Source organism: Ambystoma mexicanum, chromosome 3p (genome assembly GCF_040938575.1).
Source record: "Ambystoma mexicanum isolate Mex_15411 chromosome 3p, UKY_AmexF1_1, whole genome shotgun sequence".
NCBI classification, from domain to species: domain Eukaryota; kingdom Metazoa; phylum Chordata; class Amphibia; order Caudata; family Ambystomatidae; genus Ambystoma; species Ambystoma mexicanum.
In genome coordinates, this window is record NC_090925.1 from 1,206,419,217 (window position 1) to 1,206,435,617 (window position 16,401).

General features: G+C 47.5%; 1 protein-coding gene across 1 annotated transcript in view; it reads right to left on the reverse strand.

Annotated features, from left to right (window-relative positions):
* Window positions 1–1,051: 1,051 nt before the first annotated feature.
* Window positions 1,052–16,401, reverse strand: part of LOC138580045 (collagen alpha-1(XXIII) chain-like) — a 981,844-nt gene continuing 966,494 nt past the window's right edge. The window contains exon 4 of the mRNA XM_069650277.1: window positions 1,052–1,248. Coding sequence (XP_069506378.1) covers window positions 1,052–1,248 — 197 coding nt within the window. The remainder of the gene's footprint in view (window positions 1,249–16,401) is intronic.

Here is a 16,401-nt window from a genome sequence, read left to right on the forward strand (position 1 = left end):
AGTATAAAAAAGGCAAGTAGACGATTAGGCCATTTGAAGCAGGTGAAAGGACGGGAGTATGGGAAGGACATGAAGGGCAGAGCACGCGTGAGAGATCAAAGGCCATTTGCAGAAAAATACTCAGGAGGGCAGGTGCGCCTCTTGGCATTCCTACAAAAGAGAACACCTTCCTAGACAATATATATCAAAAGGTGACATTGAGCAGCAAAAGCTGGGTGATTACTGCAGATCCAAGAATAATAGACCGTATCCAAATTATTTCACAGAATGTTGGCACTGGGCCAATTTAGACCGATTGGAATAAAATTCCAGTGCTTGGGAGAAAAAAAGGCATTCCTTACAAAGCCGAGCAATACATATTAGGCAACACTAAAGTGAATTCAGTAGGGAGTTCTTCATCTTACGTCCCAATATCCCAAAAGCTAATAGCTAAACTCGGTACTTTGGGGGAAAGTGAGAGGGTTTTTGGGGTAGACCTTAACACACTTAATTTGCCATTGATTGTAGATTTACAATGGTTTCTCTTCTTCCGGGGCTAAAGGGTTGAATCATCTCTGGGACTTCCAGGTGATGGGTGACTTATAAAATAACAGATGGACTCATTGATTAGTGTGAAAATCAAGGTAAGATCCTTGAATTCTTCTTTCGGAGACTTAAAGAACATAAAAGGGATAATTGATATATTCCTCTACAGGCTGTTTAGGAATATATCAATTATGATTGTCAAGCAATTATTCTCAGACTGGTCATTAATTTGTTAGAAGAGATCTCAAGGTTCTAGGAAGGTTTTTTGAGGTGCGGACTGCTTGGGTACACCATTAACTGTCTATTACATTGTGCCATCGGGCTTAAGTTACAAGCCAACCAAGGCCATTGCAGCCCACCTTCAAAATAAGACACATTATTCTTTGTGGATAGAACAAAGGTATTAGTTTTAATATCATCAAGTTTAAAGTGGGTCAAGAACATCCAGGATGCAATTTTTGGAAGCATGAGTACGATGGGATTATGGACTGCCTCGGCAAAGGCTCTTGCAGTCGAAGCACTAATGTCAAAGTCCTTGAACAAGATCCAGGGGGAACTGGGCAGAGAACTTGGAAAATGGTGATGGTGGCAGTAGATCAGAGGACTCCGGTTGTCCACTGGGTGAAACCTTGGTTTCAAAAGGAGCCGACACCATTTCAGAAGTGCAAGCACTGCTTGATGATATTTTGATGATATTTGCAGAGCCGTTAGCTGCACACTGAGCTGTGAATATCAAGAAATACAGCTGGGCCTCATTCACAAGACCCAACACACAACACACAACTCCTGTTAGTTGGGATAGTGGGGTCAGTTTTTAGGGACTTAGCCCAGACAGCAAGTAATCCAGCTATATGATATGATAGGTTTTTTATAACAAGCTTAATACCCAGAGGTTTCAAAGCACGGACCCGGGGATCGAACCTGTGGTGCTCCATGTCGTCTTGCTTCCAAGACGAGCGCCATGCCCCTGAGCTATAATCCCAAGAATGTACACATCAGACTGTTAAGCAGTGGTTCTGTCCACGCTCAAGAAACAAGATTGGGCTTTGTTCTAGCAAATTTGACCTCTTGCTTCCGTGCTATAAACGTGCCTGGATCTATGTCAACGGGAAAGGGTTATCTCGAAGGGTCTTACAACTTCTTTCAATTATTATAACCCACCATTGATATACCACCACTTAATGGCAGGGGTAGTGCGGGAAGTGGTCAAGAAGGCAATAATGGAATAGATGAACGCATCCACCAGGTGGTCACATAAAAGCTACAGCATATTTGAGGGATGGGCACATCTTTCATATGTACTCTTATCTGACCAATAACGCGTCAGCAAAATGATACTTCTATCTCGGCTATTGAGGCGCGTGACAGTGACTCCTGCCATTTGCAGCGTCATGACCCTGCAAAAGTGTGTATTTGAAAAGCACGCCATGAAAATATGAGCTATTATTGCTGTTAACAGGCGAATGTAATTGACGATGTGCTCCATCCACTAGGCCGGTGTGCTCCTCTGCTTCAACTTGAGGACACGCCTGGTGTGAGCACGTCCCCAAAGGATGGAGACAGCCAGTAATCCCTCACACTAAGTCCCTACACCGAATTCCCAGAGGAGGACCTAGTGCAAAGGGTCAACTACCAGCAGCTGGGACGGGCAGAAGGAAGTGGCTTTAAATTAGTGGGGTCCTCTCCGGAGAACCCAACATCAGGCTCAGAGGGGCATTTTGGCCTTGGTGCATTTCAGGCAAAAAAAAAAACACAAGCACTCAGTACACCTATATCTTGAGGTAAGAATCTCGGATCCATCACTTTCCTTTCAAAGCAACCTATAGCACCTATTAAATCAGGGGTCTGCAACCAGGGGCTGACCAGATCTTACGGACTACAACTCCCATGATACCTCACCATTGATTGTACTGCCTAGGGCTGATGGGAGTAATAATCCAAAGCATCTGGCGAGCCACTGGCTGCAGACCTCTTTATAATATGAATGCACTATTTTCACCAATTCACATAAGGCATGCCAGGAAAGGGGAAGCCATGCCCGGGGCTATCGTTTCGCCTTGCTAGAGCCGGCCTTTCACCAAAGCGTACAAGGTCGCAACTCGTGATAGCTGAAATGACCAATTTCCAAAATGTAACCCCTTCACTGCGCATGTTGCTTCAGTGCCTCGCGCATTAAATTGCAAATGTCGACCGAACGCGTACATCAAGTTCTTCTCACTGCGAAAGTAGTCCCAAGAATGTGAGGTACAGATTTTCAGCAGTTTTGGGGTTAAAAGTGAGAACCAGTTGTGTGTATTGCCTCCAGGATTTCAGGATCGCAAGAAAGGACATCATTCGCGGCAGTACATGACCCCATGCTGAAGTTACCATACATTTTGAAAGGACCCATTCCATTAGGGCAATGCTAGTCCAGTCCTTTTTTTTCTTTCCATTCTAGAACCTTCAGCCCAGGTTTGTAAGGGTGGTGAAGAACAGGACTACAAATACCAAAATGCAATGGAAAAACAGCACTAGACCTGCATTTCCCGAATGGAGTAGGGCATTTTGCCAGGTATGGATTTCCTTTTTCTGCATGCTATTTGGGGCCTGCGGTTTGGCAGCAGCAACGTAACATCGATGTCAAGGTTTCAGTCCTTATAATTCTATGTCCTGGTTGACCTTCTGCAGGGCCACATGGTGGGCAAAGAGTAAAGCAGGCACTGTTCTCAGAGGGACCCCAGAGCGGGAGACCTGTTTCCTTTTCGCTGTCAAGCACTTCAAGCATCTACTACAGATCCTTATTTTGGAAATTACTGAAGAGCTGCTAATGGCTTTTCATTTATCTTAGAATAACTTTTGATGTGCCCCGCTGATTCTCAGCAGGGAGTGATCGTAATCAGAGAGGAGAGATTTGCTAATCAAATGGTCATAAGACAACTGTTTTCAAATGAAACACAAGACACCTTTCACTCAACAATTATATGACTAATCTACCTTTAATTGGAGCCAAGAAATGAAATGCCCTTAGGATGTCATTTCACGGGAAACTGGCATAATTGGAATTTTTATACAAATTAGTTTTTTTAATTTGCCAATCATACAACAGTGATATTTACAGTTCACATGCCATTTAAATAAGGAAAAACAGAGATTTTTATAGGTAATTCATGCTTAGATGAGGCAATCCAAAGGCTTTTTGCGGTAAACAAAATTAATTGACAAGAGGAAGAGATTAAGATAACTACTGGCTTAAAACTAAATTTGTAAAATGGTCACATGACCTTACCACAATGAGGAGCGACAGACCCATGAGTTTTTAGTATAGCAAGCAGCGTTTTGTTTTAGACGCATAGGCCACAAGAAACCAATGACATTCCATTCAGTGAACCACACACAACACACAATGACTTAACGTTCTTGAATGAAGATAGAACATTCCAAGATACTTACAGAAGGACCTGCAAAAAAAAAAAAACAAATTACATTGAAATTAATAATTAAATTGACAATTAAATTAGAAAATTAAATTAACAATTACATTGAAAAGAGGACAACAAACAAATAATAAAACATTAAAATATTCTCAATCAACAACGCGAATGCTCAAAGGCTGTGGCATGTGGTTTTATTTCATACAAACGCTCCAATAACTTTTAACACATTTGAAACAATACTAACAACATTACAACCAGAGCCAAGCTTTTGCAATGATGGTTACTGAAACCTCAACAGTGGCACTGGTGGGATTTACCAGACCCGCATGTGGCAAAAGACCCGCAGAGCACCCGGTCTGCCTATGTATTGGCATCAAAGTGACATCACAGGAAGTGAAGCCCCAGGGAGTTACATGAGCCTTTGATACACGAGGGGATCATAGGAGACGGCAATGCATGAAGTTGCCAGGAGTCAAATACACTGATGTGCAATACATGCATGGCCTCTCTCTCTCATTATTATGGATGAAGCAATACACTGAGTGGGGTTCTGAGCAGTGGACAGTGTGTATGCATGGCCTCTCTCTCATTATTATGGATGAAGCAATACACTGAGTGGGGTTCTGAGCAGTGGAGAGTGTGTATGCATGGCCTCTCTCTCATTATTATGGGTGAAGCAATACACTGAGTGGGGTTCTGAGCAGTGGACAGTGTGTATGCATGGCCTCGGTGGGGTTCTGAGCAGTGGACAGTGTGTATGCATGGCCTCTCTCTCATTATTATGGATGAAGCAATACACTGAGTGGGGTTCTGAGCAGTGGACAGTGTGTATGCATGGCCTCTCTCTCATTATTATGGATGAAGCAATACACTGAGTGGGGTTCTGAGCAGTGGACAGTGTGTATGCATGGCCTCTCTCTCATTATTATGGATGAAGCAATACACTGAGTGGGGTTCTGAGCAGTGGACAGTGTGTATGCATGGCCTCTCTCTCATTATTATGGATGAAGCAATACACTGAGTGGGGTTCTGAGCAGTGGAGAGTGTGTATGCATGGCCTCTCTCTCATTATTATGGATGAAGCAATACACTGAGTGGGGTTCTGAGCAGTGGACAGTGTGTATGCATGGCCTCGGTGGGGTTCTGAGCAGTGGACAGTGTGTATGCATGGCCTCTCTCTCATTATTATGGATGAAGCAATACACTGAGTGGGGTTCTGAGCAGTGGACAGTGTGTATGCATGGCCTCTCTCTCATTATTATGGATGAAGCAATACACTGAGTGGGGTTCTGAGCAGTGGACAGTGTGTATGCATGGCCTCTCTCTCATTATTATGGATGAAGCAATACACTGAGTGGGGTTCTGAGCAGTGGACAGTGTGTATGCATGGCCTCTCTCTCATTATTATGGATGAAGCAATACACTGAGTGGGGTTCTGAGCAGTGGAGAGTGTGTATGCATGGCCTCTCTCTCATTATTATGGATGAAGCAATACACTGAGAGGGGTTCTGAGCAGTGGACAGTGTGTATGCATGGCCTCTCTCTCATTATTATGGATGAAGCAATACACTGAGTGGGGTTCTGAGCAGTGGACAGTGTGTATGCATGGCCTCTCTCTCATTATTATGGATGAAGCAATACACTGAGTGGGGTTCTGAGCAGTGGACAGTGTGTATGCATGGCCTCTCTCTCATTATTATGGATGAAGCAATACACCGAGCGGTGTTCTGAGCAGTGGACAGTGTGTATGCATGGCCTCTCTATCATTTTTATGGATGCGCCTTGCGCCTGGAAGCAGCCCCTGGGGAACACAGGCTGCAGTTGGCATGCATGTGGCATATGCTGCCTGCAGTGCCTCCTTGGTTCCGCAGCCCTGGATGACTACCAATTGCCTATCCTCAGCGTCATCCCTGAACTTTAACCTGCTTGGGGTATCCCCATGTGTTCAACAATTCTTCTCTGAATGCCCGTGGTCTCTTATGGAAGACCATGAAGGACAGCCCAATGCCCACAGCAACCTCCATCTTGGCCCCCAAACAGTTTATTGAATGCAAGATGGATATTGGCGATGATCTCCAGGCTCAAGATGGGGATGACTGCACAACAAAGCCAATCTGGGCTCTGTGACGCGCCATTCATCTGCTGATATTTAGGTTATGATGAGGGCATGATAGCCCGAGTTTATTTTTTATTTTTTAATGATAAAATGATGCAGGTAATTCTATTTCTGAAAGTGAGATCGGCTAATCGGATGAGACTTTAATGTGCACCATCTTGAAACGCATAATACACACATGCACCTTGTTGTAACCGTTGGCAGACATCCCATAAACTGCCTCATATTGGCAACTGGACAGGTTCAAAAGATCACATGTGGGTTCCAGGAGCAGTGCTCAAGAATTCAAAGACCAGGTGGATTTTTAACCATATGCACCTCTGGTTCAAGATATCATGATTATGTACACGAGCACCCTGGTGGCAGATTAATATCTAAATAGAAGCCAAGGCTGGTGTTGACATGGTGGCTACTGAAATGAAACTATTATACAGCCACAAATATTTGACATAATGTAATTGTCAGCTTTATTGACTATGACTTATTCATGACAGGCAAGGTGTGCTTTAAGCTATCAGGCTGGGTGTACCCACGGCAACCATGATAACTCCAGCCCATGAAGCCCTCTCTGTGTGCCCCCTGTGAAGAGTTATTGCCTTTCTTTAGGGAACAGAACCGCCCATTGGGAACCAATGCTTCACAGTCAGTCCTGTTAGCACAGTGGCCACCTCACACCATGGTGCCGATTAATGGAACCCTTTTGATGCCAGGTAGACAGATGAAAGGGCAGAGTTAGAGCCGCTGAGAGGAGGGATTCAGCACAGAGGGGTCTCACCAGCTTGGATTTTGCTAGCGGTTCCAAACTTAATGTCCGCCCTTCCCCACTTCCTGCAGGCAAAACACTGTTAGCATGATATCCGCAGGCAAAGGACAATTGTTACAGTAGCCGGATTTGACCCTTGACAGGCTTGCTGTGGACCACTGTGCTGTAGCATTTTGCATATATAAAGGGGAACCCCTTCCCTTTAGTTTGCTCATCTTTGGACACTTGAAGGATACACCTGGAACCAGGTTGGGAGTACAGTCTGCTTCAAATTCCTCTGCCAGACAGCTGAGGACCAGAGTCTTCCTAGCACAACCATCGCAGGGGCATTCTTGGGGGGAAACAGCTATGTGGACCAAGGCCTTCCCTGCAGCCTGAAAACAGGCAGGTTCCTGCTCAGTGGAAGCAGCAGTTCCTGCAGGTCCTCTGTGGGAACCTTCCTGGTGTTGAAGGGCAGAATAAAGAACTCCCCTTGCCCCTGGATGGGGCCTCCTAGCAGCCCAGAGGTCACAGGAATAGCTGGGCCCTAGTTCCCGCCTCGAGCCGCTGGTTAGATACACTGAACCAGTGTTCTGCCGATTCCAAGCTTCTTCATGCCACGAGCCGTTGCTACGTGTTAAACACCACGTGCTGCACTGCGTCACCTAGCTCACCACCCCAATGCCGAATCTCTGCCTCAGAAAGCACATAGAAGCCTGGCTCAACAGTGTAGAGTCCTGAAAGACCAGAACTGAAAGGTATTGAAAGTGGCCCTACCCCCCTGGTCTGATTTGAAGGACCCTTGTGACTTTTAAGCTCCCTTTGCTACCGCTTTAAGAGTTATACCCAATAGCATTGACACTTTGCCTGGGCACTCCTGTCTGCAAACCCAGAGTACCGCTTTATTTTAAAGTCCTCTTTCTCTGGGCGTAGTGTTTCATAAGTTGTGTGCATTTTTGTTCGTTTAAGTAAAGATCCCATTGCATAGAACCTTGGCTGGACATGCTTTTAGTTTGATAGCCCCGCACTGTTGGTGGCTTTGCTTCTGGACCAGCTCATGTGGCTCCTGAACCGTTAGCCTGCCCTCGTCCTGTGCTACGCTTAACGGCGAAGGAGGTTTGCCTGTCGAGCTGCACCTGTTTCGTCTTTATGATTGTCTTCACTCAGGATTTCGTAGTAGTGTGGGGCCGAGTAGGTGTGTAAGCCACTACTTATACCTACACACCTGGGGAGGGAATCATTTTTTCACAGTTGTCTGTGTTTCATAGATGACATGTAGGCCAACCAATCGATTTCGACTGGGGTGGGGAACCAGGCACAGGAAAGTAGCCTCTCCCAAGGAGGACAAGGCAGCCAACAATGGTGAGTGGAAACGGACGAAGGAGACAGGCAGAGGAAAAACTCACAGAAAACGTCATTTCCAACAACCTGTTCCAAAAACACTGACGTCATCCACTAGCAGACCCGAAATAGGAACCCTGAAAGTCAAACCGAAAACAGTTTCAAGAAATTGCCTGAGTAAATAGTTGATGGGCATGCGCAGAAGAACATCCTGACGGACAGCGACCAATCAGGTCTGTTTTGTGCAGTGGCATCTGTTCTCGAGCGCAGTGGTTGCTCTTTTAAAGTGCGGGACACACGCGTTTTCTTTTACAAGGAACTCAAGGCGTCGCATAACACAACGTGAAGGATACGTTTAAAGCTGCCATGAAAAGAACAAGAGAGACGGGATACTGTCCAATGAGAGCGCCCCCACATCTGGTCTCAAACAGCAAAGCTGGGACATGACCACCTGAAGGTGACAGACATCATGTTTAGCAAATTCCAAATTGCACGTTTATTATTTCTATCTTTTGACGTGGGTTCAAATATTTTTCTGAATTTTCTTTTAAAAGGTTTAGTGGGTTCCTTCATTGGTGATGTAATATGTGGTGTCATCAGCTATGTAATTTATAAGGCCTTCGTTGAAGTCATGAGCAGTGCCTTCTAGGGCAGTAAAGGGGGCGAACCTAAATAATTGGGGGGCAAATTGGGATTTGTGTACGTTTTCAGCTGTCACCGGAAACTTCTTTCTCTCAGCAGGTTGCGCGTTGCTCTAATACTCGAGGTTAGTATGCATTCTTAGAAGGGACCCATAATGTCCTATAACCAAAGGGTGTTCATTATATCCTATGGGTTTTGAGATTACATACATTTTGCACAGGATATCATGCAAGCCAAATCCTAGGGACCATCCCATTCCACGCGGGGCACAGAGCATGGATTGTCAGCCAATCCCTCTAAGCAATGGCCCATGCCTTGCCCAGAATAAGACACGGCCTACAGATCGGCCCTTGCCACACTTGGGAGAAGGAAGCTCATTTGGTCGTGTCTGCTCTTGAACGATATGTGCCCGTTTGCACGAGCCAAGCAAATTACGCGGCGAGTGTGTCAGCCTGCAAATTCGACGCACTGCAGGGGACCAATGCAAGTGGGTCAAAGTTACTAGGGAAGTGTGAAAAAGCTGCAAAGCCGAGAGACAGGAGAATGACGGGGGGGAGGGGCCCACACTATGATGATGACAAGATGGGGAGGAACGCGTTTTGAAAATTGCATCAAGCTGGGAAGGGGGTTGGGTTTGCAGAGGCTCCCGCCAATTCCAGTGAGGTGGAAGGGAGAATGCAGGTGGTCGGGGGGAGGGTAGTGGCCAGGTTGTCCTGGGTGGACCCCATTAGGATTACAGTGAATGGGAGTCCAAGGGAATAGGAAGGAGGACAACCAGGTTAACGATGAGGTAGGTTGGGGAAAAGAGTACCAGGAGATCAAAGAGACAAGGGAACAGACCTGATGCAGATAATAGACAGCAGGCCAAAAAGACGGGGGACACAATGATGACAAAAACAGAAAGGCAGCCACCAAATGGGAGTCCACGAAACTTTACAGAACCCATAATATCATCATCATCACAGTACACTAACACACCATCTGCTCCCAGGCTCTCGCTTCCCTCCTTAGCTTCCCCTCCTCTCGTCTTCTGTACTTCCTCCCTGAGCTTGGTTTTAAAAATAATTCTCAGAGTTGGCTGCCTAGTGGGGTGGGCGCTGTATGGAAGTTTGCAAATAAAATAACCCCATTGCCCAAGGAGCCGCTACATATTTGCAGATCGCCCTTAGTGGCCTGTTTGGCCCCCTTGAGCCGGCCGGGATATGTGCTTCTGTACAGGGATGCCAATGCTGCAATATATTTTATTGTTGCTAAAAATCACCATTGCCAACATTTAGCTGCCAATTTCTGGCACACCCTAGTGACAAACGAAACCAACTTTGAGTCCAACCTTACGCCCAACACAACATTCTGCCTGGCTAGATGGCGTCTGGTCTTTTCTCTGAGAAACTGGTCTTGTGGCAAATTCTTGTGACTGGTCGTATCTAAATCTTGATGTTTGAAAGCAACTTTGGTGAGGGCTGTTGGATGCTTACATCTGCAAAAGTTGAATTTACAGTACAGGTGTGTTACATCTAGTACGTTAACGGCAAATCTATGAAACTTTTCCTAACCGCCAATCGGCACTCGGACCGGCATATAAGGCAATAAACCCATGGCCGAACCAAAAACGCAAAAAGCTGGTGTGGGCCAGTTTTTTGGGGGCAAACTGGGCCACTTTTTTGGCCAATGTGGGCCAGTTTCATGAGTTACTTCACTCTGCGGCTAGTAGTTTTGACCAGTGTTGCTGAATAATTATTCTTTAAAATGCACAATTTGCATCACAGTTTGCCAAAAACTCCCCCGTGGGTACTATTCAAACAGTGTCACAAAAGGAATGAATTCCCATTTGCAACGGTGGCCCACTTTCTCGTTTGTGCCCGAGACAATTTCATGCCCGGTCGGACCCTGTCCCATCGGGTTCAGGTATTAATCATTCAACATCGAACCATAGGGGCCAACCGACATCAAGTGCACCCTGCTTTCTGTGGATCCCAGAGGCGGGGCTCAGGGAGTGCACCGCAGTCATGGGGGTGAAAGTGGGTACAGTAGGGCTATGCACGGTAGGGTGACCAGACGTCCGGGTTTTCCCGGGACAGTCCGGGGAAATCACCCTCCGTCCCGGGAGTTTTTTCATTTTTGAAATCCCGTCCGGGGTTTGCATGTTTGGGGGGGCTACGGCAATTAAAAGCATAATTATTTTTCACAATTTTGTAGTTGGAGGTTTGCCTCGAACCCCCAACCTTTCAGGTACAAGTCACAACTTTTACTGACTGTGCCACCGAGACCGGCTTGCAAATTATTGTACAACAAGCCATGTAATATCATTTAGAGCTAGCGCTCTTTTTGAATTGACATGCCACGATTCACAGACAAAACTGCACATATGAGATTATATACAGTTTATATAAAGGAGAAGTGCTGGAAATATGGTTGGGGGGTGGTTGTGGGGGAGTGCTGGGGGGAGGGGCGGCAATTGGTCGGTTGATGTCCAGACGTCCAGTGTGGGATTTCTATTAAGCAGTCTCCCCTCCACACCCCCACACCCCGTCCTCCCCTCCGAGAAGGCACCCACTCCAGAGCGGAGCAACAGAAAGCCAACCTTAATAAGAGCACATGTTCACATAGCCTTTCACGCAGCTTGCATGTGTTCATGCATGTGGATTTTAACCTGTGATTGAGGACAGATATCAGCGGAGAGCTCTTAACTTGGCGAGATGCTTTACAGGCAGTGGCGTCGCTAGGGTGGGACCTGGGGGTCCGCCCCCCCTTTGTGAAACCCTGTGCCCCCCATTGTGCCCCCCCACCTGAGACGAGCATTGACCATGTTCTCCCCCTACTTTTGTCTGTGCCCCCCTACTTTTGTCTTTGGCCCCCTCTGTGCCCCTCCTAAATTTGATTCCTGGCGACGGCACTGTTTACAGGCCGTCTTTACTGCAGCCAATGGGTCTATCCATTAGTTCACGGCCCCCAATGGAAACCCATGGGGATAAGTGTGTGGCAGGGGGACAACTATCGGATGTGGGCAGCGCTTTGATAATCAGCTTTAAAGGGAAACTTGGTGGCTCTCACAACTTTAGAGGAAGTCAAAATGCCAGCTTCGTGTGGAAGGAGCCATGTAGCAGATAAAGACTCGGGGGAAAAGCAAACGGTCGCAGGGGGCCTCCGGGTCTGGACAGAATCACGGAGCCTTACATCCCTTCTCTGTTCTTGTGGGGGTGAGGGGGGCGGCGGTTTCCAGACTGAGGAGGGAGAAAAGGCAAAGTTTCAGTGAATAGTGGCCCAGCTTCCTTCGCGCCAAAACTCGGCTATTCACAAAGGGATGAACGCCAGACACTCTCCGACGCAGCCTTGGCGCGTCCCTGCATGAGGCGATGGGGTAATGGATGGAAAAACACACAAGCACAATTCAAAGCCGTCACGAAGTTCACGCCCAGACGCATGGAATTATGTTGACAACTGTGAAAGTCTAGGTGCAGGTAGGAAGCACCAGACCCGGGTGCAGCTAAGATTGAACTGCTGATCACTAGTATGACCTTTTTACATTCTTTTTGCAAAGGAGAGCTCTTGAGCGGAGGCTTGTGCCAGGCCATTATAGATGCCCACGCGTCCTCGGATGCGTTGCTGGGTTGGCCTACCACGCCGGCATGTGACGGTGTACAAAGCAATGCACTGCACAGGGCTTCCAGAATCGCTGTGCTCTCACACGCCACCTGCTTTGCCAGCGTCCTCCTATCCGCTTGGCATCTGCCTGAGTTTCACCAGCTCAATGTGGACTGCACAGCTTTGTCTGCACAGCTCTGCCAAAAGGCTCCTCCCGCAGAGTGGCCCAGGTCTCCTCCTCTGCAGTCACATCAGTCTAGTCCAGCTTTTAAGGGTTCACAGCCGTCTCCCCTATCACAGCGGCTCCCAATTTGCAGAGCTCACCTATGTCCATGAAGCTCAAGGGCATAGGGGAATCATCAGGGGAGGGGGGGGGCAGGGCAAAGTAACAGGACACCAAGCAAGGGCAGCAGGGCAGCCCTTGCAAGTAACAGATAGGGGGAGGCAGCCCCGCGCTGCCTCGCCTATCACCCCCCGCCCCCACCTCCCAAACACTTACCACACTGGAGGGAGGGGGAGACAACAAAGGGGGAACATCAGGGCCAAGGTGCAGGCAGGAAAGGAGGTACAAGGCCAACGACCTAGGTGTGAACGGCCGTCCGAGCCAGCCGGACATAGGGGCAGGAAGCCCCTGGTAGCATGCATGCCTGCAGGCAGTGCAGAGGCAAATACGAGCAGACACCTGGCTGAGCGAAAGCCAGTTCTCTTTGGTACTCCGCACGGAGCACCAAAAGTCATCTGCGAATGCAGAAGACTCTTTTCTTCTTTTCCCAAAACCCACCCACCCTAACGGAAAGAAGACGAGAGGGATAACAGGGCAACGAATGGGGCTGGCAAAGTCGTGGGAAGAAGTTGGTGGCACGGGCCAGGTAGATGCCACTGTCCTGGTGACCAAAAGATAACAGCTGTTTATCATTGTGTTTGTTTGGAGAACCACATTTACCCAATTGTTTATGATATTACTGTTTGCAATAAAAACCACAGCCTCTGGTCACTTCTTTTAACACAGCACCAAAGGTAACGGGGTCAGGACAGTTCTGGGCCCCTCAGATTATTGCTTTCTCCAGGCTCATCTCTAAATCCCTCTGCATGCCCTCAGCATCTGGTAGTCCTGCCATTTGCTAGCCCGCCATCTGGGATTCTTCGGCTTGGGAACCGGTCTCCCTTTTGGCTCCTGAATGGGGACAGGTAAGTCCTGTGCCATAAGGACAACTAGTGTGTTCCTCCTGTTCTGGGACTGGCCTATTGGACCCAGGTGCATAGTGGTACTTTTAGTTTTTCTAAGCATGTTGCTGATTTCTGGTAAGCATTATCCATCCATGGGTCTGGTGCTTTTTCACCTGGCCAAGACAGAGATGGCGAGGCATTGGGCCAGAGAAAGGAACACCAATGTGTATGCACGCACACAGCGGAGCCAGGTACAGGGGCCCCTCTTCACTCCCCAACTCCACCCCTGGGGCAGGTCTGGCTCTGTCGCCCTGTTTGGCCGCCTACTCCAAGTAAAGAGAGATGGGGGTGAAACTCCTGAATTTGTCAAACTAGACAGTACCAGTGTGTGGTGTAACATTGCTAACACTTTCTCTAGAACAAGAACTTGTGTTCACCTATTCCTTTTCAAATTAAACACTATTCATTCACAGCAAATTTGCAAAAAAAGTGATGCTGGTTTGACATCATGTGTTTCTTGCAGATGCAATGGATGCACTACTATGTTTTTGCCATTAACACTTCCATTGCCCTTAAGATGTGCATTTATACCCCTAAAAAGCGTTGGTGTTTCGCCACAGAACCGATATTAGGTCAGGAGACCTTTTTAGAAAAATCAAATTGAAAGAAAAACGATTTAGAAAGACAGCTCTGTGACCGCACGGAGCGGTCTTTCTAAATCGAACTGTGAAGCCCCTGCCACGCGAGTGCGCGCAGGGCTGACAGCCACGCCAGGACCCGGAAGCACCATAGAGGGTGACCGGGTAAGTGTGTGTTTTGTTGTAGGTTTGTGTATGTTTGGGCTGGCAGAGTCTTGGGTGGGGAGGGAGGAGATGGGGCTGAGGGCGGGGGGGTTCAGGTGGTTAAAACCACAGATTACCAATTAATTGCACCAGAGTTTAGGGTCAGAGTATGGGGGGAGGAATGTTGTTTTTTTTGCTTTTTGTAGGCCTCCTAAAATAGGCTGGAAAAAAAATATGTCTTTTGGTCAGGCGACCTACAAATAGTGAAATTATGACATAGAACCACAGAACCCTGCAAGTACACCCCTTCCTGGTTAGCAAGGGCAAGTTGCCCTTGATACACTGGTGTGGGTCTCCTAGAAACCAAGGAAGCGACTCCTGGTTCTTGCTGCATCTTTGAACCACCTCAATGCTGGTGCGGGTACTTTCAACACTGTCCAAGCTGCTGCAGGGAAACCACCAGATACCTCTTTGATGTTGTTGCATGATTGCCTCAAGCATCTCAGAGCTTCACCTCAACCCAGACGCTCCACCATCTCCACATAGAATGAGTCTATTAGCACCTCCAATTTGACAACCCCTGCCTGGTCACCAGCCACGTAGACCACCAAGCCTTATCACTGCAGTACCACAAAGCCTTGTAAAACCAGCCGAGCGAGCTTGCTGCCAAGGGCAACCCTCCATTTCTCCACACAGAGGCCGCAGAGTCCTCAAACACTACTCACCTGACATTGCCTGCCATTTCACAGTGCTTCCAACATAGAAGCCGTGGCTACTGCCTAACAGCACAATATAATTGGAACCCTTTGCCCAATGCCGAAAACCCCCAGACCCCCTATTTAAAGCCGAAAAGCCTTTCACAATTCTGCTGAGCCCTGAAAGACGTATGTGAAGTGGTGGCACTGTCCTCCCAATTCACCTATTGAGTTTTAAGCCCCCTTCTCTACCTTGTGAAAGACAAATTCGTTAATGTTGATGTTTTGTTGCTGAAATCTTTGAGTTGGTTGACTTGGGTAGAATGCCCCTTTATTTTAAAGTCTGCCTTCTCTGTGTTTTGCCTTAAAGGGCAGAGGCATAGACAGGGTAGGGCCTGAGCAGGCAAGGCCCACCCAAAATCTGTGAATGTCTCCTCAGCAGCGCTGTGTGGGCATTTACAGATGGTAATGTCACTGCTGTGGACCTAGCTACATCAGCTTCAGGCCTCAGCAGCGCTGTGTGGGCATTTACAGATGTCAATGTCACTGTTGTTGGCCAAAATAGATTAGCTTCACGCCTCGCTTTTTAGACAACCCTGGCTACACCTCTGTTAAAGGGGAGGGCGACTAATGCTTTTATGAGTGGTTTGCATTTTTGTTACTTTAAAGATCCTTTTTTTAGAACCATGACTGGGCAGCCTTAGATTTTGTTATCACAGTACTATTGTTGTTTGGGTTGCTTCTGTACCGCTTGCATAGCTCCCCCTGAGCAGTATACGCACATAAGGCAAAGGAGGTTTACCTATCGGGCCGTGCCCGTTTCACCTTCCTGATTGGGTCACTGTGTTTAATAGTAGTGTGGCGGAGTAGGTCTTTTATTCACAACTCATCCCTTTACTCCAGCAGAGCAGTAATTATTTTGTCAAACCACCAAGGGCAAGCACTACAATAAAACCATTCTAGGCAGCCGCCCAGGGGGCCTCCGGCAGAGGAACACCAGTGAGTGCCATTTAAGGGGTGGGTACCAAAAGGCACTGCACACCAGGCCAATGCATGGGTGCAGACCGGCCCAGGTGAAGGCCGAAACTCGAATTTCCCCTACAGATGGGTGTAGAAGCATGACAGGAGTGGGCGAAAATGGCTAATTTCATTTCAAGGGCAAATTGATGGAGTTCTGGCAAATCTCGCCCTCGATGCAGAATTCGGCGTTTTGCACCTTTTCCTGTCCAAAATTGATTTTTTTTTTTAACAAAATTTTGGGGGGCTAAGGTGTGATTTGCCCTTTTCAATACTGATTTTCTCTGAAATGTCGTTCTTTTTGTGTCTTTCGAGCCACAAACCAAAAAACGAAATTTCGGTAACAAAAAACCTCCCCCCCCAAAAGACCAAAAGTGCG